Source organism: Bufo bufo, chromosome 5 (assembly GCF_905171765.1).
Source record: "Bufo bufo chromosome 5, aBufBuf1.1, whole genome shotgun sequence".
Classification (NCBI taxonomy): Eukaryota; Metazoa; Chordata; class Amphibia; order Anura; family Bufonidae; genus Bufo; species Bufo bufo.
This window is the reverse complement of record NC_053393.1, coordinates 186774522-186797900: the sequence shown is the minus strand read 5'-3', so window position 1 is coordinate 186797900 and position 23379 is coordinate 186774522. Positions and strand designations below refer to the sequence as shown.

General features: G+C 40.0%; 1 protein-coding gene across 1 annotated transcript in view; it reads right to left on the bottom strand.

Moving 5' to 3' along the window:
- Nucleotides 1-23002, bottom strand: part of DOK6 (docking protein 6) — a 373397-nt gene extending 350395 nt beyond the window's left edge. Inside the window, exons 1-3 of the mRNA XM_040433916.1 lie at nt 22952-23002; nt 22669-22806; nt 19590-19697 (exon numbers count right to left, since the gene is read on the bottom strand). Of these exons, the coding sequence (XP_040289850.1) occupies nt 19590-19697; nt 22669-22806; nt 22952-23002 (297 nt within the window). The remainder of the gene's footprint in view (nt 1-19589; nt 19698-22668; nt 22807-22951) is intronic.
- Between the last annotated feature and the right edge of the window lie 377 nt (nt 23003-23379).

Here is a 23379-nt window from a genome sequence, read left to right as displayed (position 1 = left end):
AATTCTAGGAACTCGCCATGCCCCTCACGGAATACCTTGGGGTGTCTTATTTCCAAAATGGGGTCACTTGTGGGGTAGTTATACTGCCCTGGCATTTTCCAGGGGCCCTAATGTGTGGTAAGTAGGTAAATGACCTGTGAAATCCTAAAGGTGCTCTTTGGAATGGGGGCCCCTTTGCCCACCTAGGCTGCAAAAAAGTGTCACACATCTGGTATCTCCGTATTCAGGAGAAGTTGGGCAATGTGTTTTGGGGTGTCATTTTACATATACCCATGCTGGGTGAGAGAAATATCTTGGCAAAAGACAACTTTTCCCATTTTTTTATACAAAGTTGGCATTTGACCAAGATATTTCTCTCACCCAGCATGGGTATATGTAAAATGACACCCCAAAACACATTCCCCAACTTCTCCTGAGTACGGCGATACCAGATGTGTGACACTTTTTTGCAGCCTAGATTCCTTTTAGGAGGGCATTTTTAGACATTTGGATACCAAACTTCTTCTCACGCTTTGGGGCCCCTAGAATGCCAGGGCAGTATAAATACCCCACATGTAACCCCATTTTGGAAAGAAGACACCCCAAGGTATTCAATGAGGGGCATGGCGAGTTCATAGATTTTTTTTTTTTTTTGGCACAAGTTAGCGGAAATTGATATTTTTTATTTTTTTCTCACAAAGTCTCCCTTTCCGCTAACTTGGGACAAAAATTTCAATCTTTCATGGACTCAATATGCCCCTCACGGAATACCTTGGGGTGTCTTCTTTCCGAAATGGGGTCACATGTGGGGTATTTATACTGCCCTGGCATTCTAGGGGCCCTAAAGTCTGGAATATAAATGTCTAAAAAAATTTACGCATTTGGATTCCGTGAGGGGTATGGTGAGTTCATGTGAGATTTTATTTTTTGACACAAGTTAGTGGAATATGAGACTTTGTAAGAAAAAAAATAATAATTTCCGCTAACTTGGGCCAAAAAAAATGTCTGAATGGAGCCTTACAGGGGGGTGATCAATGACAGGGGGGTGATCAATGACAGGGGGGGTGATCAATGACAGGGGGGGTGATCAGGGAGTCTATATGGGGTGATCACCCCCCTGTCATTGATCACCCCCCTGTCATTGATCACTCCTCTGTAAGGCTCCATTCAGACGTCCGTATGTGTTTTTTCGGATCCGATCCATGTATCAGTGGATCCGTAAAAATCATACGGACATCTGAATGCAGCCTTACAGGGGGGTGATCAATGACAGGGGGGTGATCAGTGAGACTATATGGGGTGATCACCCCCCTGTCATTGATCACCCCCCTGTCATTGATCACTCCTCTGTAAGGCTCCATTCAGACGTCCGTATGTGTTTTGCGGATCCGATCCATCTATCAGTGGATCCGTAAAATTCATACGGATGTCTGAATGCAGCCTTACAGGGGGGTGATCAATGACAGGGGGGTGATCAATGACAGGGGGGTGATCAGGGAGTCTATATGGGGTGATCACCACAGTCATTGATCACTCCCCTGTAAGGCTCCATTCAGATGTCCGTATGTGTTTTGCGGATCCGATCCATCTATCAGTGGATCCGTAAAATTCATACGGACCTCTGAATGGAGCCTTACAGGGGGTTATCAATGACAGGGGGTGATCAGGGAGTCTATATGGGGTGATCACCACAGTCATTGATCACTCCCCTGTAAGGCTCCATTCAGATGTCCGTATGTGTTTTGCAGATCCGATCCATCTATCAGTGGATCCGTAAAATTCATACGGACCTCTGAATGGAGCCTTACAGGGGGTTATCAATGACAGGGGGGTGATCAATGACAGGGGGGTGATCAGGGAGACTATATGGGGTGATCTGGGGTGAATAAGGGGTTAATAAGTGACGGGGGGGTGTAGTGTAGTGTAGTGGTGGTTGGTGCTACTTTACTGAGCTACCTGTGTCCTCTGGTGGTCGATCCAAACAAAGGGGACCACCAGAGGACCAGGTAGCAGGTATATTATACGCTGTTATCATAACAGCGTCTAATATACCTGTTAGGGGTTAAAAAAAACACATCTCCAGCCTGCCAGCGAACGATCGCCGCTGGGAACGATCGCCGCTGGCAGGCTGGAGATCAACTCTCTTACCTTCCGTTCCTGTGAGCGCGCGCGCCTGTGTGCGCGCGTTCACAGGAAATCTCGCGTCTCGCGAGATGACGCATGGATGCGTCCAGGAGGAATGAATCAACCACCTTCCGGACGCATCCGTGCGTTAGGCGGTCGGGAGGTGGTTAAACCAAGTCACAGTAGCAACTTGCTCCTCCAGCGGTTTTATATTAGTACCATTTACTTTTTGATCCTTTTGTTGCCCCATCCCATCTTTTTTGAGATGCGTTGCTTCCATCAAGTTCTAAATGAGCTCTACATTTTTTCACAAAATGGTAAAATGTCTCACTTTCAACATTTGATGTGTTCTATAATCTACAGTGAATTAAATACCGGTCTATGAGATTTGCAAACCATTGCATTCTGTTTTTATTTACATTGATTTACATTTTACACAGGGTCCCAACTTTCTTTGTTAGAATTGGGGTTGTAGTTTAAATGCAACTTTTGTTTAATAAGATCTAAACTGTGGATATCAGCAATGTAAAATTTAAGAGACCTGCCAACCAAAAACCTTTTTTTTTTAAATTGCACTTAACAGATCATTTCAGACTATACTTACAGTACCACTGCTATTTGATTATCTTTGTGACAATTTTTTTTCCTAATACCACCCAATATCTTTCTTCAATTATTCATTTTATGTTGTACAGTTGTGTCCTTCTTAAAACTATTCTGTTTGCTTAACATGGTGGCATGAGATGACCAACTTTATAAAAAAAACTTGATTTTGTGATACCATTTCACAATCTGTCTATCATATATGTGTTGCCAACCAGTGGTTCTGATTTGTTTCATGAAAAATTTGAGTCCTTAACTAAATTTAGGAAAAGGTTAAAGATGGACACCTCTGTTTCTATGGATATGCCAGGGAATAGGTAAAATTATATTTTATCTTACAGTTAGTAAACCAGGTCAAAGAGCGTTGTTATTATTTAATCATGCTAGAAAATTATGTCAAATGAACTTGATTTATTTGTATCTCAAGAGGCACCCCCAGCAAAAATGAATTCTTACAGTGACTCCTGGGTCAAATATAGTTTAAAATCTTATGAACATCTTAGCAACAATTTGTTCTCACTGATCCCAAAAGACTGACACAGCAGATCAGTATAAATCATTATTGTGATGTTGGGTTATATCAAATGCTTTAACAGCACAAATACAGAGTAGCACTGAAAAAATGTGGTTTATTATTTGAATATACTGTATAGGCATTTGAACAAGGTTATATTTTAATTTATAAAAATTGATTTTTTAATGATTGATTTATTTTTTTATAGAATGTTATAATAAATGTGCAAACTCGAGGAAGGATTTATTTACTTGCTTTATTTTCTTATTTACATAATGATATTACTCCAGCAATGTACAACCTTGTTCTCACAAAACAAAATGTTGTTTCTGTTCGGAAAAAATAATTATCTCCAAAATTCTGTTACTGTGTGAAAATGTCATACAATTACTGATTCGTTTAACTTAAAGGAAATAAAAGCAAGAAACAAATACAATATAATCACAGATGGCGAGTATTCTGTAATTATCAACTTATTTAAGGTTTCCTTAAATCATAAATCGGTAGCCGATAACTCTGCCTACCTTATAGAATCGTACATTTATTAAACCTGCTTGCTGAGTTTGTGGGTAGTCAAGTATTGTAAAAATTACAAACAGTTGATCCGTGATCCACACACAATACACTATGGAATAAATGAGCCAATCATATAACATATCAACAAGTTCTACAATGTTATTAGAACACACACAGAATAAAAGTTAGTTATTACACCCACATAAAAACATCTAAAAGCAACCAATGTGCACTGAAATACTGTCCATACCGATGTGTCTACCCTGATAAGCAACACACCCATAACATCTGCTCTAACCAATAATCAATTTGGACATGGTGGGTTACAATCACCTGCAATGCAAAGCTAGCCAATATCACATCAGCTAATGGAGTATATAACTCATCCAAATGTATTCTTTACCTACTCATAGTGAAGAGAGATGACAGTACCCCACACATTGCCAGAAACCTTTGCTTAGCCTTAATAAAATTTTGGAAAAATATCAATTATAATAATCATATGTAATAGGCACATTCCATAGTCTATAGCTGTGATGGCTAACCTCTGGCACTCCAGCTGTGGTAAAACTAAGACTCCCAAGATATACACTTGCTTGTCTATTCTCAGAACTCCATAGACATAAATGGAGCTAGTTTCACCACAGCTGGAGTGCCGGAGGTTAGCCATCACTTGTCTATAGATTAGAGTGTATTGCAATGTGTTTCAATATTGTTAGTGCAACCCTCTTTCAATAATTGTAAATACTTAATAATCTGATCTCAGCACCAATCTGACCCTTACCTTGTGGGGACGCTCCAAAATAATGGAGCTGCAGATTGAGCACGTGTACTGCTGCTCCATGTCTTCTATATTGGACTGCTGAAGATATCTGAGTACAAGCACTCGGGTATTTGGATAGGTATTAAATAGATTAGAGTTGAGCAAATTGATTGCAACCATTTGGAATTTATCCCAAATTTCTTGTGATTTGTTTCAGGCAAATCAGAGAAAGAAATAGACCTATGCGTAATACTACACTAGAAATGAGATGGGCAATCCAGTTCTCCTTTCAAAAGTACAAGAGTACTGGTTGTCCCAGTATTACGCTTCTTTGAATGAAACATGCAATCCAATTCTCTTTCCAACAGGACAAGAGGACTGGGTGTCTCAAGAGAAAATTGCCCTGGTTAGCTGAGTGGCCTTAAGGGTACTCTTCAGGGTGTTCTTTCTTATTAGGTAGACCAAGTGTGCATGAGGAGTACTGTAGTCCAGCCAATGCTGCTCAGCCTTTTTGGGAAACATATTTGCAAAATTTGTGTGTGTATATATATATATATATATATATATATATATACACTACAGACCAAAAGTTTGGACACACCTTCTCATTCAAAGAGTTTTCTTTATTTTCATGACTATGAAAATTGTAGATTCACACTGAAGGCATCAAAACTATGAATTTACACATGTGGAATTATATACATAACAAACAAGTGTGAAACAACTGAAAATATGTCATATTCTAGGTTCTTCAAAGTAGCCACCTTTTGCTTTGATTACTGCTTTGCACACTCTTGGCATTCTCTAAATGAGCTTCTGACCACGGCACGTGCAATGTCGGGCGGTGATTGGCGCTGCCATCGGGTCCCCGTGCTGCTGTGACGGGGACCCGATGGCATGGAAGGCAGCCCGATGCCTTCCTTGGGCATCGGGACTGCCTACCGGTTGAGAGCATGTAAGATCCAGCCCCCTGGATCTCACAATCAGGAAGCTGAATGAGTAATGCACACTGTATTACTCATACAGCCAAAAATAAAGTGAATAAAAATTTAAAAAAATTGCTTATACATATAATACAGATAGTTAGGGGGAGATAGTCAGTGTAGTTTAGTAATATAGTGGTTCTGCTGTCCTTACATACATGCTACATACAGTACAGACCAAAAGTTTGGACATACCTTCTCATTCAAAGAGTTTTCTTTATTTTCATGACTATGAAGGCATCAAAACTATGAATTAACACATGTGGAATTATATACATAACAAACAAGTGTGAAACAACTGAAAATATGTCATATTCTAGGTTCTTCAAAGTAGCCCCCTTTTGCTTTGATTACTGCTTTGCACACTCTTGGCATTCTCTTGATGAGCTTCAAGAGGTAGTCCCCTGAAATGGTTTTCACTTCACAGGTGTGCCCTGTCAGGTTTAATAAGTGGGATTTCTTGCCTTAGAAATGGGGTTGGGACCATCAGTTGCGTTGAGGAGAAGTCAAGTGGATACACAGCTGATAGTTCTACTGAATAGACTGTTAGAATTGGTATTATGGCAAGAAAAAAACAGCTAAGTAAAGAAAAACGAGTTGCCATCATTACTTTAAGAAATGAAGGTCAGTCAGTCAGCCGAAAAATTGGGAAAACTTTGAAAGTAAGGGCTATTTGATCATGAAGGAGAGTGATGGGGTGCTGCGCCAGATGACCTGGCCTCCACAGTCACCGGACCTGAACCCAATCGAGATGGTTTGGGGTGAGCTGGACCGCAGAGTGAAGGCAAAAGGGCCAACAAGTGCTAAGCATCTCTGGGAACTCCTTCAAGACTGTTGGAAGACCATTTCAGGGGACTACCTCTTGAAGCTCATCAAGAGAATGTCAAGAGTGTGCAAAGCAGTAATCAAAGCAAAAGGTGGCTACTTTGAAGAACCTAGAATATGACATATTTTCAGTTGTTTCACACTTGTTTGTTGTGTATATAATTCCACATGTGTTAATTCATAGTTTTGATGACTTCATAGTCATGAAAATAAAGAAAACTCTTTGAATGAGAAGGTGTGTCCAATCTTTTGGTCTGTACTATATATATATATATATATATATATAGAGAGAGAAAATCCAGCGGGAGCACCAACCAGGATTTGGGTGCAAAGTCCAGCGCAGGGTAACAGCTATACCCAATATTGTAGAGACGAAGAAAGTAGGACTGCACTCTGGAATAATGGTGAAATAAAGTGTTTAATCACCCATAGTATGGCAAACTTGCGACGTTGTACAGTCGTGGCCAAAAGTTTTGAGAAGTACATAAATATTGGAAATTGGAAAAGTTGCCGCTTAAGTTTTTATAATTGCAATTTGCATATACTCCAGAATGTTATGAAGAGTGATCAGATGAATTGCATAGTCCTTCTTTTCCATGAAAATTAACTTAATCCCAAAAAAACCTTTCCACTGCATTTCATTGCTGCCATTAAAGGACCTGCTGAGATCATTTCAGTAATCGTCTTGTTAACTTAGGTGAGAATGTTGACGAGCACAAGGCTGGAGATCATTATGTCAGGCTGATTGGGTTAAAATGACAGACTTGACATGTTAAAAGGAGGGTGATGCTTGAAATCTTTGTTCTTCCATTGTTAACAATGGTGACCTGCAAAGAAACGCGTGCAGCCATCATTGCGTTGCATAACAATGGCTTCACAGGCAAGGATATTGTGGCTACTAAGATTGCACCTCAATCAACAATTTATAGGATCATCAAGAACTTCAAGGAAAGAGGTTCAATTCTTGTTAAGAAGGCTTCAGGGCGTCCAAGAAAGTCCAGCAAGCACCAGGTTCGTCTCCTAAAGAGAATTCAGCTGCGGGATCGGAGTTCCACCAGTGCAGAGCTTGCTCAGGAATGGCAGCAGGCAGGTCTGCACGCACAGTGAGGCGAAGACTTTTGGAAGATGGCCTGGTGTCAAGAAGGGCAGCAAAGAAGCCACTTCTCTCCAAAAAAAACATCAGGGACAGATTGATCTTCTGCAGAAAGTATGGTGAATGGACTGCTGAGGACTGGGGCAAAGTCATATTCTCCAATGAAGCCTCTTTCCGATTGTTTGGGGCATCTGGAAAAAGGCTTGTCCGGAGAAGAAAAGGTGAGCGCTACCATCAGTCCTGTGTCATGCCAACAGTAAAGCATCCTGAGACCATTCATGTGTGGGGTTGCTTCTCATCCAAGGGAGTGGGCTCACTCACAATTTTGCCCAAAAACACAGCCATGAATAAAGAATGATACCAAAACACCCTCCAACAGCAACTTCTTCCAACAATCCAACAACAGTTTGGTGAAGAACAATGCATTTTCCAGCACGATGGAGCACTGTGCCATAAAGCAAAAGTGATAACTAAGTGGCTCGGGGACCAAAACGTTGACATTTTGGGTCCATGGCCTGGAAACTCCCCAGATCTTAATCCCATTGAGAACTTGTGGTCAATCCTCAAGAGGCGGGTGGACAAACAAAAACCCACTAATTCTGACAAACTCCAAGAAGTGATTATGAAAAAATGGGTTGCTATCAGTCAGGAATTGGCCCAGAAGTTGTTTGAGAGCATGCCCAGTCGAATTGCAGAGGTCCTGAAAAAGAAGGGCCAACACTGCAAATACTGACTCTTTGCATAAATGTGATTGTCGATAAAAGCCTTTGAAACGTATGAAGTGCGTGTAATTATATTTCACTACATCACAGAAACAACTGAAACAAAGATCTAAAAGCAGTTTAGCAGCAAACTTTGTGAAAACTAATATTTGTGTCATTCTCAAAACTTTTGGCCACGACTGTATGTATGCTGCATACCTGATATATATATATATATATATATATATATATATATCCAGAAAATCACAGGGCAGCACTCCTAGCTTTAAGCAGTTCAGGTGCCAGCGTTATCCCCTTGGTCCTGTGGTCCAAACACAATCCAAATAAATATAACGCAGCACTCCTTGCATTATAAAATGAAAAAATTTGATATTTATTCAACACATTTTGATACAGGCAAACATGTGTTGAATAAATATCAAATTTTTTCACTTTTTTATCCAAGGAGTGCTGCGTTATATATATTTGGATTACATATATATATATATATATATATATATATATATATTCTTTTTTTTTATGTGACAATATACGTGTCAGCTATGCAGCATACATATACAGTCAGGTCCATAAATATTGGGACATCTATACACCACCACAATGGATTTGAAATGAAACAAACAAGATGTGCTTTAACGGCAGACTGTCAGCTTTAATTTGAGAGTATTTACATCCAAATCAGGTGAACGGTGTAGGAATTACAACAGTTTGCATATGTGCCTCCCACTTATTAAGGGACCAAAAGTAATGGGACAACTGGCTTCTCAGCTGTTCCATGGCCAGGTGTGTTATTCCCTCATTATCCCAATAACAATTAACAGATAAAAGGTCCAGAGTTCATTTCAAGTGTGCTTTTTGCATTTGGAATCTGTTTCTGTCAATTCTCAAAATGAGATCCAAAGAGCTGTCGCTATCAGTGAAGAAAGCTATCATTTGGCTGAAAAAACAGAACAAACCCATCAGAGAGATAGCAAAAACATTAGGCGTGGACAAAATAACTGTTTGGAATATTCTTAAAAAGAAGGAAAGCACCGGTGAGCTAAGCAACACCAAAAGACCCGGAAGAGCACGGAAAACAACAGTGGTGGATGACCGAAGAATTCTTTGCCTGGTGAAGAAAACACCCTTCACAACAGTTGGCCAGATCAAGAACACTCTCCAGGAGGTAGGTGTATGTGTGTCAAAGTCAACAATCAAGAGAAGACTTCACCAAAGTGAATACAGATGGTTCACCACAAGATGTAAACGATTGGTGAGCCTCAAAAACAGGAAGGCCAGATTAGAGTTTGCCAAACGACATCTAAAATAGCCTTCACAGTTCTGGAACAATATCCTATGGACAGATGAGACCAAGATCAACTTGTACCAGAGTGATGGGAAGAGAAGAGTATGGAGAAGGAAAAGAACTGCTCATCGTCCTAAGCATACCACCTCATCAGTGAAGAATGGTGGTAGTAGTGTCATGGCGTGGGCATGTATGGCTGCCAATGGAACTGGTTCTCTTGTATTTATTGATGATGTGACTACTGACAAAAGCAGCAGGATGAATTCTGTAGTGTTTCGGGCAATATTATCTGCTTATATTCAGCCACATGTTTCAGAACTCATTGGACAGCGCTTGACAATGCAGGTGGACAATGATCCAAAGCATACTGCAAAAGCAACCAAAGAGTTTTTTAAGGGAAATAAGTGGAATGTTATGCAAAGTCATTCACCTGACCTGAATCCGATTGCGCATGCATTTGTCTTGCTGAAGACAAAACTGAAGGGAAAATGCCCCAAGAACAAGCAGGAACTGAAGACAGTTGCAGTGGAGGCCTGGCAGAGCATCGCCAGGGATGAAACCTAGCTTCTGGTGATGTCTATGCGTTCCAGACTTCAGGCTGTAACTGACTGCAAAGGATTTGCAACCAAGTATTAAAAAGTGAAAGAGTGATTTATGATTATTATTCTGTCCCATTACTTTTGGTTCCTTAACAAGTGGGAGGCACATATGCAAACTGTTGTAATTCCTACACCGTTCACCAAATTTGGATGTAAATACCCTCAAATTAAAGCTGACAGTCTGCAGTTAAAACACATCTTGTTTGTTTCATTTCAAATCCATTGTGGTGGTGTATAGAGCCAAAAATTTTAAAATTGTGTCGATGTCCCAATAATTATGGACCTGACTGTATATATAAATATATATATATATATAAATATAAATATATATATATATATATATATATATATATATATATATATATATATATAGTGGATATAAAAAGTCTACACACCCCTGTTAAAATGTCAGGTTTCTGTGCTGTAAAAAAATTTGACAAATATAAATCATTTCAGAACATTTTCCACCTTTAATGTGACCTATAAACTGTACAACACAATTGAAAAACAAACTGAAATCTTTTAGGTAGAGGGAAGAAAAAATATAAAAATTAAATAATATGGTTGCATAAGTGTGCACACCCTTAAACTAATACTTTGTTGAAGCATCTTTTGATTTTATTACAGCACTCTTTCTTGGGTATGAGTCTATCAGCATGGCACATTTTGACTTGGCAAGATTTGCCCAGTCTTCTTTGCAAAAACACTCCAAATCTGTCAGATTGCGAGGGCATCTCCTGTGCACAGCCCTCTTCAGATCACCCCACAGATTTTCAATCGGATTCAGGTCTGAGCTCCCCCCCTTACCCCTCAGAATATCCACTAGGTATAACTATCTCGAAGATAATCACTACGCCCCTTGTCACACTATATGCCTAGCTGGTTCTGTTTGTGACTACCGATGCAAAGAGTGAGAGAGTCTGCACACAACATCTGCCTAACAGCTGACCCTGCTCTGCATGAACTTTCCTTTCACTTCAGGTCAGAAACTAATCTAGGACTACCTCCCTTAATGGCCAAATAGCCGATGGTTACTCTTGCACCTATTTTACCATCCCCCCCCCCCCCTACTTGCTTCGGTCTTCAACACCCCTCCGCTGATGCACGCTCGAGTATCTCCTACAAGGCCATAGCAGTGTGGATTCTGAATTGGAACACCTATGGAGGGAGTTGAACCGAATTGATTCTGTCCTAGGAACGTGCCTCTTGCCTGGTTAGATATGTGGATATGCTTTAGTTGTTTAGATAGTAGCGATGCTCTATCACTTCCTTCACTTCATAATCTATACGCATATGGAATTGGTACACTTTAAAGGGGCATACAATCCCATTGGCTGATATTTGTTGCCACCTATTGCAGCAGTTTCTGTCTGTTGCTATTACTGGAGAGAAGTGAGAAGCTCTATGAAGATTAATCTTCACCTTTTGTTATTGGATCCCCCATCCTTCTTGCCTTCAACTTTCTCCTCCCTTCCATCGATTCCCCCTCATTAGTCATCACCCTATTGCTGAGTCTATTAGCACTATGGGCCACTGTACATGGGTATGGATGGCCTCTCGGCACTTACTGGAATTTGAGACAAGAGATTCTTGCCGGGTCTCCATCGTGCCCATACCCCCTTTGGGTTGTCACTATTCATGTTGCGTATGTTGCCTTATATTGGCGATTTTCTCCTGTCATGTCTGATGCTATATGTCTGTACACCACAGGTCAAGATCCAACTCCGAACTTGAGGATTATCCTCTCCCTCCTGTGCACTTGCTACCCGTCTTTGCACACACTCTATTATTCCCCCTCCCACCTCATCCCACCTCTACCACTTATGCTCTCCCTTCCTTCGTCCTTTCTTCCTCAACCCCTCCCACAAATTGCAGAAGTCATCTCAGTCCTTTCTTCTCCCTTCCTCGTCTCTATACTTTTAATTTATTTCTCCTCTATCACTATAGTTCCTTCTTCCACCTCTCATCTCCTCAATCTTTCTCCCACTCCACTACACCATTCCGGTGAAAAGAGACCCCGAGAACATGGGTGATATTGGTTGTGCTACCTTTAATGTACGTGGACTAAATACCCCCAACATGAGATACCATGTCCTAGACAATCTCAGGAAACTTAAGGCATCCATCATCTTCTTGCAAGAGACCCATTTTAAACAAAACTAAATACCCAAACTACCCACTAGGCACTTTGCCACGCTACCTCAGCATCTAAAGGGGTATCCATTGCAATTCACCGATCTTTACCACTTAAAGTTCTACAACAATACGCAGACTCAGAGGGTAGAATATTATTCCTGAGAGCTCAAATCTATTTGACTAAATTTACCCTAGCGAACATATATGCCCCTAATCATGCACAGGTTCCGTAGCTACTGGATGCCTTGGATAGGCTCAAGCTTTCTGCTGATGGTCCTGTCATACTGGGAGGTGACTTAAATGTCACTCTTGACCCCCTGCTGGACTCCTCAACTTCTAAATCCACTACCTCTCAGCGTGCCTTAGCCAAACTACGTTCTAAACTTTCCAATTTTTCTGTTAAAGATGCCTGGCGTTTCCAGAATCCCTCCATTCGGGACTATTCCTATTTTTCTACAGTTCATAATTCACACCAAAGACTGGATTATTTACTGATCCACAAATCTCTACTTCCACACCTCACAGCCACAGGTATTTCTATCATTTCTATCTCAGACCACGCTCCGGTCCATCTTTCTCTTACCCTGTCTGATGCTGCTCTTAAAATATGAAGGTGGCGTCTCAACAAACAAATACTTGAAAACACTAAAGCCTTTTTTGACAGCCAAACATACTTATCCTCCTTCTTTGAATTGAATAAGGACTCTGGCCCTTCAAGCTCAATGATCTGGGAGTCACATAAAGCTTTTGTTAGAGGCTTATTCATTTCTTGGGGGTCTAAACTCAAGAAGGACAGACAAAGGGAAACTGATGCAATCCTTTCACAGATATCACTCTTGGAAAGAGAACATTAACGCACGAGATTGATAGAAACGCAGCTAGAACTGTGGTCCTTACGGGAAAAACTCCTTACTAACATGCAGAATAACTCGGCTAAAGCGTATCTTCACTTTAGACATAGGCTATACGCCCATGAGAATAAGGGAGGACACTTTATGTCTTCCCTAATTAAGAAAGAAAGAGCAAAGCAACACATTCACACAATCAGGGATCACACAGGTTCAGTTACTTCCTCACTACCAGAAATGGTAGCAGCCTTCCATAAGTTTTACTCAGCTTTATACAACATTGAGGAAGCGCACACCGCACAGGGAACAAACTCTAAGCAAGTGCTGATTGATGATTTTCTGAAGGACATATCATTACCCCATTTAGATCAGGCCATGATAAACTCTCTTATTTCCCCTGTTACGCTCGATGAAGAGCCCAGGCACGGATGGCCTCCCCTTGCTTTACTATAAAAAATTCCAAGATGTTCTGTTGCCCCATCTCACTGAATTTTGCTCCTCTTTGTTTAAAGGTGATCCTCTTCCTAGACAGACACAGGAGGCTCACATTACTCTTATTGCAAAAGATGGGGAAAAATCTGGAAGAGTGTGGAAGCTATAGACCCATCTCGCTCCTCAACGTAGATCTTAAAATTTGGGATACGTTTTTATCCCTTCGCATAAAGAAACTCCTACCCCACCATATAGGAGAGGAGCAATCTGGGTTTGTCCCAGGAAGAAAGGGAAGGACCAACACGACCAAACTATTGACAGCAATTCACCAAGCCCATACCATAGGCAAATCACTGGTACTTCTCGGAGTTGATGCCGAGAAGGCCTTTGATAGAGTTAGTTGGCTCTTCATGCACTCTATACTTCTGAAATTTGGATTCCCAGTATCATTTATAAAGGCCATATTCTCGCTGTACTCTCAGCCATCAGTCTCCCTCTTAGTGAATTACTATCTATCGCCTCCCTTTGAGATCACGAACAGGACCAGGAAGGGCTGCCCGCTCTCTCCCACCCTATTTGTACTGGTTATGGAAGCCTTACTGCAGCAAGTGAGACAGCATTCAGACATAAGGGGATTTCCCGCGCCTAGTGGCAAACTGAAAGTACTAGCTTTCGCAGACTACCTCCTTTTTTTGCTGCCTGTTCCAATAGTTGGGCTCCCCTTCCTGGTTAAGCTGTTTGAACAATTTGGGAGGTCTCGGACTTTAAAGTCAACATCATGAAGTCAGAAATCCTAAATATCTCCCTCTCCCGCCAGAGTTTCCAGACGATCAAGAAAACCTCTCCTTTTGCGGGGGCCTCTTCTTCACTCGAATATTTGGGAGTTCAAATCCCTTCTTTTATACCCAAGGTGTATGACACAAACTTCCGGCCCCTTCTTGCTGAGATTCAAAAATCCCTCGCAGATTACGATATTCCTCTGATCTCAAGGTTCGGTTGGAAAAATGTTTTACAAACGTATGTCCTTCCAAAGATCTTATATAAACTTCAGATGTTACCGGTAGCTTTGCCCCAAACTTTCTTTACCACGCTACGCTCCCTTTTCTCCCGCTACCTCTGGAAGCAGAAACACTCCCGCATGGCCCACACGCTCTTGACCAGATCGATCAGGAAAGGAGGCATTGTATTGCCGGATATTCAAACAATATATAGAGCGATACAGCTGAGACGATGGATCAACTTATCTACTCTTTCTGGCTCGCAGACTAACCATCAATGGGCCGCAAAGGCGTACAATGACGAATTAATACGAGATATGTGGCTGCCCACCAAAGCACATAATACATAAAAGCCTACAGACACTAACTTGCTTTTCAGAGGTGCTTCTCGCACCTGGGCTCTGATTTCTCCTTCCCTTTCTCCTACTCTCTCTTCACTACTCCCTTCCAGCCTAATACCTGTGGTCGTGGATAGGGACTCTCCGACCTTCAAGCCTATGTGGGATCAGCTTGCTCACATTTCAGTCCTGAATATGTTCCCGAATGGGGAGATTTCTTGCCTGGCTGACCTGAGACAACTGCTTCCAAACTTCTCGCTCTCGTTTCTACATGTTTCCCAATTTACTAGTTGCTGTAAAGATTTCCTCCGGACCCATAATCCCTTCAGGGATTTAACTGAATTTGAATCTGACCTATCATCGCCAGTCTTCAAATTCAGAAAGCTATCTAAATTACTAAACATCTGCAGGAACATGAATCCTCTGAATAGCCATGGGTATATTGTTTCTTGGGAGAAAGAACTGGGTCTCTTTCTCAATGAGATATAGGTAACTCATATTCTCCAAAACTCCCATGGATATTCAAGGTGTGTTCGCCTGCAAGAGTCCCGCTTCAAGATTATCTCGAGATTGTACAAAATACCTGAATTTCTCTACACACATAGGCTATCCTCCACTAACCTCTGCTGGCGATGCAACTCACAAATTGGCACACATGCTCACATGTGGTGGGACTGCCCTGACATACGCCCCTTTTGGTCTGAAGTTGAATGTATAAATAAAGAAATAAGGGGAAAACGATAACACTAACCCCCTCCTCAGTCTTACTGAGCTTCCCTACACCTGATTATAAACCGTCCGCCTCATCCTTAGTCACTCACTTCCTAGCTGCTGTCACGGCTTTAATTCCCTTGAAGTGGCTTAATACTGTACCCCCCACTATAGCAGAATGGATCGAAAAATTGCATCAAATATGCAGATTTGAGGAGATGTCTAGCAGATCTAATCGCACACACCACAGGTTTCTCACAGTTTGGTCTCCTTGGCTGAGCTCGGCTTACTGTCCGCCATAGCTGTCTAACTTCAACTAATTTCAACACTATCTAACCCTCACCATCATTTTGGGGTCCTCCTCCCTGATTTTCACCCTTCTATTCATTATGTCCATCCTTCTTCCACCCCTCCCCATCTCTTCCTTAGTCTTATATCTCTGATTTTGCCCCCTTCCCCCCCCCTTATTCCCTGCCTCTTACTGTACTTCAGTGTCCATATTTTAATACTAGTCTATTACTAGTTTTCTGTTTGAGTATCTTTATGCTCTGGAAATATGTACATTTGTGCCAGTCCTCTGGTGTACCGGATTTTGACCAGTGTTATCTAACTATTCATCATTTGCCCCATGCTGGGGTCGTTACGGAATGTTTGTTACCAATCTTTGGTTGTATAATTGATCCACGCAAACAAAAAAAAATACAGTTGACAAAAAATAAATAAAGTTCACCTGCTCTAGTTGGTCTTTCCTGAAATTTTCTTAGTCACATCCCACAACAAAAACCATGGTCCACAGAGAGCTTCCAAAGCATCAGAGGGATCTCATTGTTAAAAGGTATCAGTCAGGAGAAGGGTACAAAAGAATCTCCAAGGCATTAGATATACCATGGAACACAGTGAAGACAATCATTATCAAGTGGAGAAAATATGGCACAACATTGACATTACCCAGAACTGGACGTTCCTCCAAAATTATGAAAAGACGAAAAGAAAACTGGTCTGGGAGGCTACCAAGAGGTCTACAGCAACATTAAAGGAGCTGCAGGAATATCTGGCAAGTACTGGCTGTGTGGTACATGTGACAACCATCTCCCGTATTCTTCATATGTCTGGGCTATGGGGTAGAGTGGCAAGACGAAAGCCTACATTTTGCAAAAACACATCTGAAGTCTCCCAAAAGCATGTGGGAAAAGGTGTTATGGTCTGATGAAACCAAGGTTGAACTTTTTGGCCATAATTCCAAAAGATATGTTTGGCGCAAAAACAACACTGCACATCACCAAAAGGACACCATACCCACAGTAAAGCATGGTGGTGGCAGCATCATGCTTTGGGGCTGTTTTTCTTCAGCTGGAACTGGGGCCTTAGTTAAGCTAGAGGGAATTATGCACAGTTCCAAATACCAGTCAATATTGGCACAAAACCTTAAGGCTTCTGCTAGAATGCTGAACATGTCGAGGAACTTCATCTTTCAGCATGACAATGACCCAAAGCATACATCCAAATTAACAAAGGAATGGCTTCACCAGAAGAAGATTAAAGTTTTGGAATGGCCCAGCCAGAGCCCAGACCTGAATCCGATAGAAAATCTGTGGGGTGATCTGAAGAGGGCTGTGCACAGGAGATGCCCTCGCAATCTGACAGATTTGTAGTGTTTTTGCAAAGAAGAGTGGGCAAATCTTGCCAAGTCAAAATGTGCTATGCTGATAGACTCATACCCAAAAAGACTGAGTGTTGTAATAAAATCAAAAGGTGCTTCAACAAAGTATTAGTTTAAGGGTGTGCACACTTATGCAACCATATTATTTTATTTTTATATTTTTTCTTCCCTCTACCTAAAAGATTTCAGTTTGTTTTTCAATTGAGTTGTACAGTTTATAGGTCACATTAAAGGTGGAAAAAGTTCTGAAATTAATTATCTTTGTCTCATTTTTTTACATCACGGAAACCTGACATTTTAACATGGGTGTGTAGACTTTTTATATCCACTGTATATTAAATGACGTACATCACTTTTATGGGGGGGAGGGGGGGAATTGAAAATAATGGCACAAGCCATATTCATGTCATAATTTCCAAATTACACTTTTGAAAGGTGGTGAGAAATGGGGGCAGTGCTTAGTGGGAAGGGCAAGGCATGACCTGAAAGATTTACAAAAATTTAAGTGAGGCCTAGACTTATAGATTTCTTTTTCTAGCACACTGACTGTGAGCTAAACTGCAAATTATGGCACATGCCATATCCATGCCATAATTTGCTAATTTTTACACTTTTGAAAGTCGGTGAGTAGTTTTGAGAGAATTGAAGTCCACAAATTGGATTTCGATCCGAATGTCAGGGAAAATTTGACTCTCGGCAAATCCGAATTTACTTGTGCCTCATGGTAGCAAATCGATTTTCCCTGAAATAGTGTAAAAACCTAAAAAAAAAAAAATCATACTTACCTCATCCAGTTGCTCATGACGATCCGGCCGCCACCATTTTGATCTCTCATGAAATCCTGACGTATGACTTCACCACGCCAGCTGACATGAAGAGATCATCACGGGCCGCACAATATTTCATGCTAGATCTTCAATCAAGATGGCGGCTGGCCCATCTCGGGCAAATGGATGAGGTAAGTATGATTTAAAATTTTATTTTACACCGGATTATTGCTATCAGATACCGCAATCATGGCATCTGAGAAGTACAATGATGGGGAACAACCCAATCGCCGCTCCTTGTCATTGCACCCACTACTAAGAAATGCACTTTGTGACAAAGTAATTAGTTACAAAGCAATTATTTTTTTATTTTTTTATTCGACAAAGCAGTTGAATCAAATTTATGAATACTTTGTTCATCTCTAGCGGTGAAAAATGGGGGCAGGGCTTAGTGGGAAAGTTTAGAGCCAGACACGACCCAAAAGATTTAATATAATTTAAGTAAGACATGGGTTTCTATTTCTAGCACACAGACTGTGAGAAGATGTACCAAATCACCAAGCATCAGACCCCTAGTAAATTTAGCACAGTTGGAAGTTAAATGGAATTTAGAGTAAGACTGGTACATACAACTGCCAGTCAATAAATCTGTCTCATCAAGTATAAAAATAGGCACCACTTTTTACCCCTCCTGGAATATTTCCATCTTAAACATTTATGGCATAACCAAAAGATATAGCTTTTTCCTAATTTTTGTTTTCAGAAGAAAAAAAAACCACAAAAAAAGCATCACTTTAGATGAATATAATGTAAAAACATTCAAAATCACATATATAAATTATAAGAATAAGACTCACTTGCAGTCAGCATGCTTTAAAAACTATTTTGCAGTCTTTTGACAGATCTGTCTTAGCAAATACTTAATATAATATAACATAATATAACACTACTAATTACTAGAGCATATTTTCTTATAACTGAGTTGTGCTATTCCCATTATATTCCTATAAGAAATTGGTGAATAAATTGACAACTGTCCAATCAACACTGAACAGTGTTTGGACACATCCCTTTGACAAGGAAAATGGTTAATGTATATATTTCAAGAATGTATAGCAAAGGAATGGCACAAAGCAGAGTTCTAGGAAAAGACGCTCCTGAGTTGTATCATAGGGCAAACAAATATTGAATAAAACAGACATATGAGAAGAGCTGACTGGTCCTGTCACAATGACATACAGGGGGAGAGTTATCTAAACTGATTCAAACAAAAACTGACTTAGTTGCCCATAGCAACCAATCAGATTCCACCTTTTATTTCTCAGAGCTCCTTTGGAAAATGAAAGGATCAATATAATTGGCTACTATGGGCAACTAAGCCAGTTTTCTTTGGCACCAGTTTTCATAAATCCCCCCAAACAGTATTTATAGATATATACATTTTATATTATTGAAAGCATTGTCAGCCAAAATAGTAATGGTTAGCAAACGATGCAGCATAATGAATATAACCAGGATTCAAGGAAATAATATCACCCTTTTTTCTTCATAACAATGAATATCTTTATATGAACAATAATAAAAGTAAATCTGTTTTGTAAATTATTATTAGAATTTAGGTTTCAAAGCATAGTATTTCCTCACATCAGCCTATATAATGATAAACTATGCATTTATTTCAAGGTAAACTTACTTTATGAAATGTCCTAAAGTAGGCGGCTTTTTCATCTGGGAATTTTTCTAGCCTTCTTGGTCCTTTACTTGAGGCCTTTTTAAAAACTAACCAGCAGCGTCTATAAATCTAAGAATAAAAGAATAGATCAATACATTCTGATTTAATATCTTAAAAAATATGATAGTATAAAACCAGCTTAGTAGAACATAAAGACACTTTAACAGGAAAAATGAAACACTGGCTATAATTATGGTTGAGCAAAGCCGATTCTCCTTGTTCTTCATGGTAGAAAATCGATTTTCCATGAATGGAAAAAATTAAAATAAAATCATACTTACCTCATCCGTTTGAGCATGAAGAGCTGGCTGCCACCATCTCGACTGAAGATCTTGCACGAAATCTCGTGCGCAATGATGTATGACATCACCACGCCAACCGACGTGATGACGTCAAGGGCTGTGCAAGATTTTGCACTAGATCTTCAATCAAGATGGTGGTGGACAGATCTTCGCAATCAAATGGATGAGGTAAGTATGATTTTATTAATTTTTATTTTATTTTACACTGTATTATTGAAAACGGCATCTGATGGGGTACAATGACGGGGGGTGGCGCAATCGCCAAATCAAGTGATTGGGAAGAGCTGCTGTAATTACATTGTGTGGCATCTGCAAATGAGACAGCACATGAGCACCTCTACTCCTTCAAACAGTTGATCGACCAGGGTACTGGGTGTCGGACCCTACCAATCTGATATTGATGATCTATCCTGAAGATAGGCCATCAATATCTTTGCATTGCACAACCCCTTTACAGGGGCTAGAAATATCCAAGTTTCTCTGACTGTTAAAAACCTGTAGTACTAAAAATGAGAGACAACAGGAAATATTTCAACATTATGCACCAGAAGGGCACAACAGATATGTAAAACTAAAGGATGGCAAATAACTCCAGCTTCCATGCAAAAATAAAAGTTTAGTTTTGTAAGGAGATTCTGTGCTAACCCGATAGTAACCCTAAATACAACTGGTTGAGAATCACTAATTGTTAGACTGTGAAACACAAGGACCTAAAAATCTAATGAGGCCCAGATAAAACATTTTATCAGATTCTAAAAAAGTGAGTGATATGCACAATACAATATACAGAGAAATAATATAAACAGGAAATTAACCCTGCCGCCCATATGAATAAAATATAATATACAAACTAGTAAAAACTTAGAAAACCTCTATGGAGGTGACAGTATGATAAACTTGGTGAGACACTGGGTCAGAAATAATCCTTGTGTTACAATTGGATACATTTTTTTAATTCTGACACTGGTAAACGAAAAACTGATATTTCTCTAAAATGAATATTCTTAATGCACCTAGATGATCTGGATTAGGCTGATACATTTTACTACTTTTCATTACATTGTCATTCAGAAAGAGGTGACTTCTCTGCATTTAACAAAGGTTTTTTTTGCTAGGTTTTCTCCTTTAAAATCCATATATACATTGGATATAAAAAGTCTACACACTCCTGTTAAAATGTCAGGTCTCTGTGCTGTAAAAAAATGAGACAAATATAAATCATTTCAGAACTTTTTCCACCTTTTAATGTGACCTATAAACTGTACCACTCCATTGAAAAACAAACTGAAATCTTTTAGGTGGAGGGAAGAAAACAAAACAAAAAAACTAAAATAATGTGGTTGCATAAGTGTGCACACCCTCTTATAACTGGGAATTTAGCTGTGTTTAGAATTAAGACAATCACATTCAAAATCATGTTAAATAGGAGTCAGCATACACCTGCCATCATTTAAAGTGCCTCTGATTAACCCCAAATAAAGTTCAGCTGCTCTAGTTGGTCTTTCCTGAAATTTTCTTAGTCGTATCCCACAGCCAAAGTCGAGGTCTACAGAGGGCTTCCAAAGCATCAGAGGGATCTCATTGTTAAAAGGTATCAGTCAGGAGAAGGGTACAAAAAAATCTCCAAGGCATTAGATATACCATGGAACACAGTGAAGACAGTTATCAAGTGGAGAAAATATGGCACAACAGTGACATTACCAAGAACTGAACGTCCCTCCATAATTGATGAAAAGACGAGAAGAAAACTGGTCTGGGACGCTACCAAGAAGCCTACAGCAACAATAAAGGAGCTGCAGGAATATCTGGCAAGTACTGGCTGTGAGGTACATGTGACAACCATCTCCTATATTCTTCATATGTCTGGGCTATGGGGTAGAGTGGCAAGACGAAAGCCTTTTTTTTTACGAAGAAAAACATCCAAACCAGCCTACATTTTGCAAAAACACATCTGAAGTCTCCCAAAAGCATGTGGGAAAAAGTGTTATGGTCTGATGAAACCAAGGTTGAACTTTTTGGCCATAATTACAAAAGTTATGTTTGGCGCAAAAACAACACTGCGCATCACCAAAAGAACACGATACCCACAGTGAAGCATTGTGGTGGCAGCATCATGCTTTGGGGCTGTTTTTCTTCAGCTGGAACTGGGGCCTTAGTTAAGCTAGAGGGAATTATGAACAGTTCCAAATACCAGTCAATATTGGCACAAAACCTTCAGGCTTCTGTTAGAAAGCTGAACATAAAGAGGAACCCAAAGCATACATCCAAATCAACAAAGGAATGTCTTCACCAGAAGAAGATTAAAGTTTTGGAATGGCCCAGCCAGAGCCCAGACCTGAATCCGATTAAAAAATCTGTGGGGTGATCTGAAGAGGGCTGTGCACAGGAGATGTCCTCACAATCTAACAGATTGTTTTTGCAAAGAAGAGTGGGCAAATCTTGCCAAGTCAAAATGTGCTATGCTGATAGACCCATAGGTGCTTCAACAAAGTATTAGTTTACGGGTGTCCACACTTATGTAACCATATTATTTTATTTTTATATTTTTTCTTCCCTCTACCTAAAAGATTTCAGTTTGTTTTTTACAGTTTATAGGTTACATTAAAGGTGGAAATAGCTCTGAAATGATTTATCTTTGTCTAATTTTTTTACATCACAGAAACCTGACATTTTAACAATGGTGTGTAGACTTTTTATATTTACTGTATGTTTAATGAGGCATTGAGTGAAATTTATACTCTCTGATAGTGGCAATATTTAATCTGTAATGACATAATTTGTTCTGATTCACTCAGACATTTAGATTCCAAAGCAAAATCTAGAAGTCTACTGTACATGTAGCCTGAAAAACTAATTACAATAAATTCACAAATCAGCTGTAATAAAATCAGATATTTACTTACAAATAATGTAACAGTATGCGCTACGTGAATTTACATTTTCATCTTCAGGTATAGTTTAAAGTCATGCATGTCATAATCACAAGAGATAGGACAACACATACTATAAACTCAGAATCACATTTTCAGTACCTTGGAGCGCAACCTCTAACTTGGCTTGAAGAACAGTCATATTGCAAAAAAAAAAGACAGCCACTAAACTGTTCACCAGTGCTTCATTCCAGTGCTTAGGGTCCTGTCCCTGCTGCTTCCAGTAACCATCACCCTTAGCACTGGAATGGAGTGATGGTAAACAGTTTTTTTTATTGACCCAGCCTTTTTACCAAAATTTTCCATCACATAATGGTGATCCCTCAGTATACATGAGCTCCTGGCTTTCCTTACCCACATGCTGCTGATTCAGTTGGAAAAAAACAGTAAATCAAAAACAGGTGGGCGGAGAGTTGTGAGCTCATGAATATGGCGACTCTTTGTGTTGTTGGGATTTAAAAGATCCCTTTAAATGCATTTCAAGCAATAATTTATTTAAGCTTAGGGGTCTAATAACAC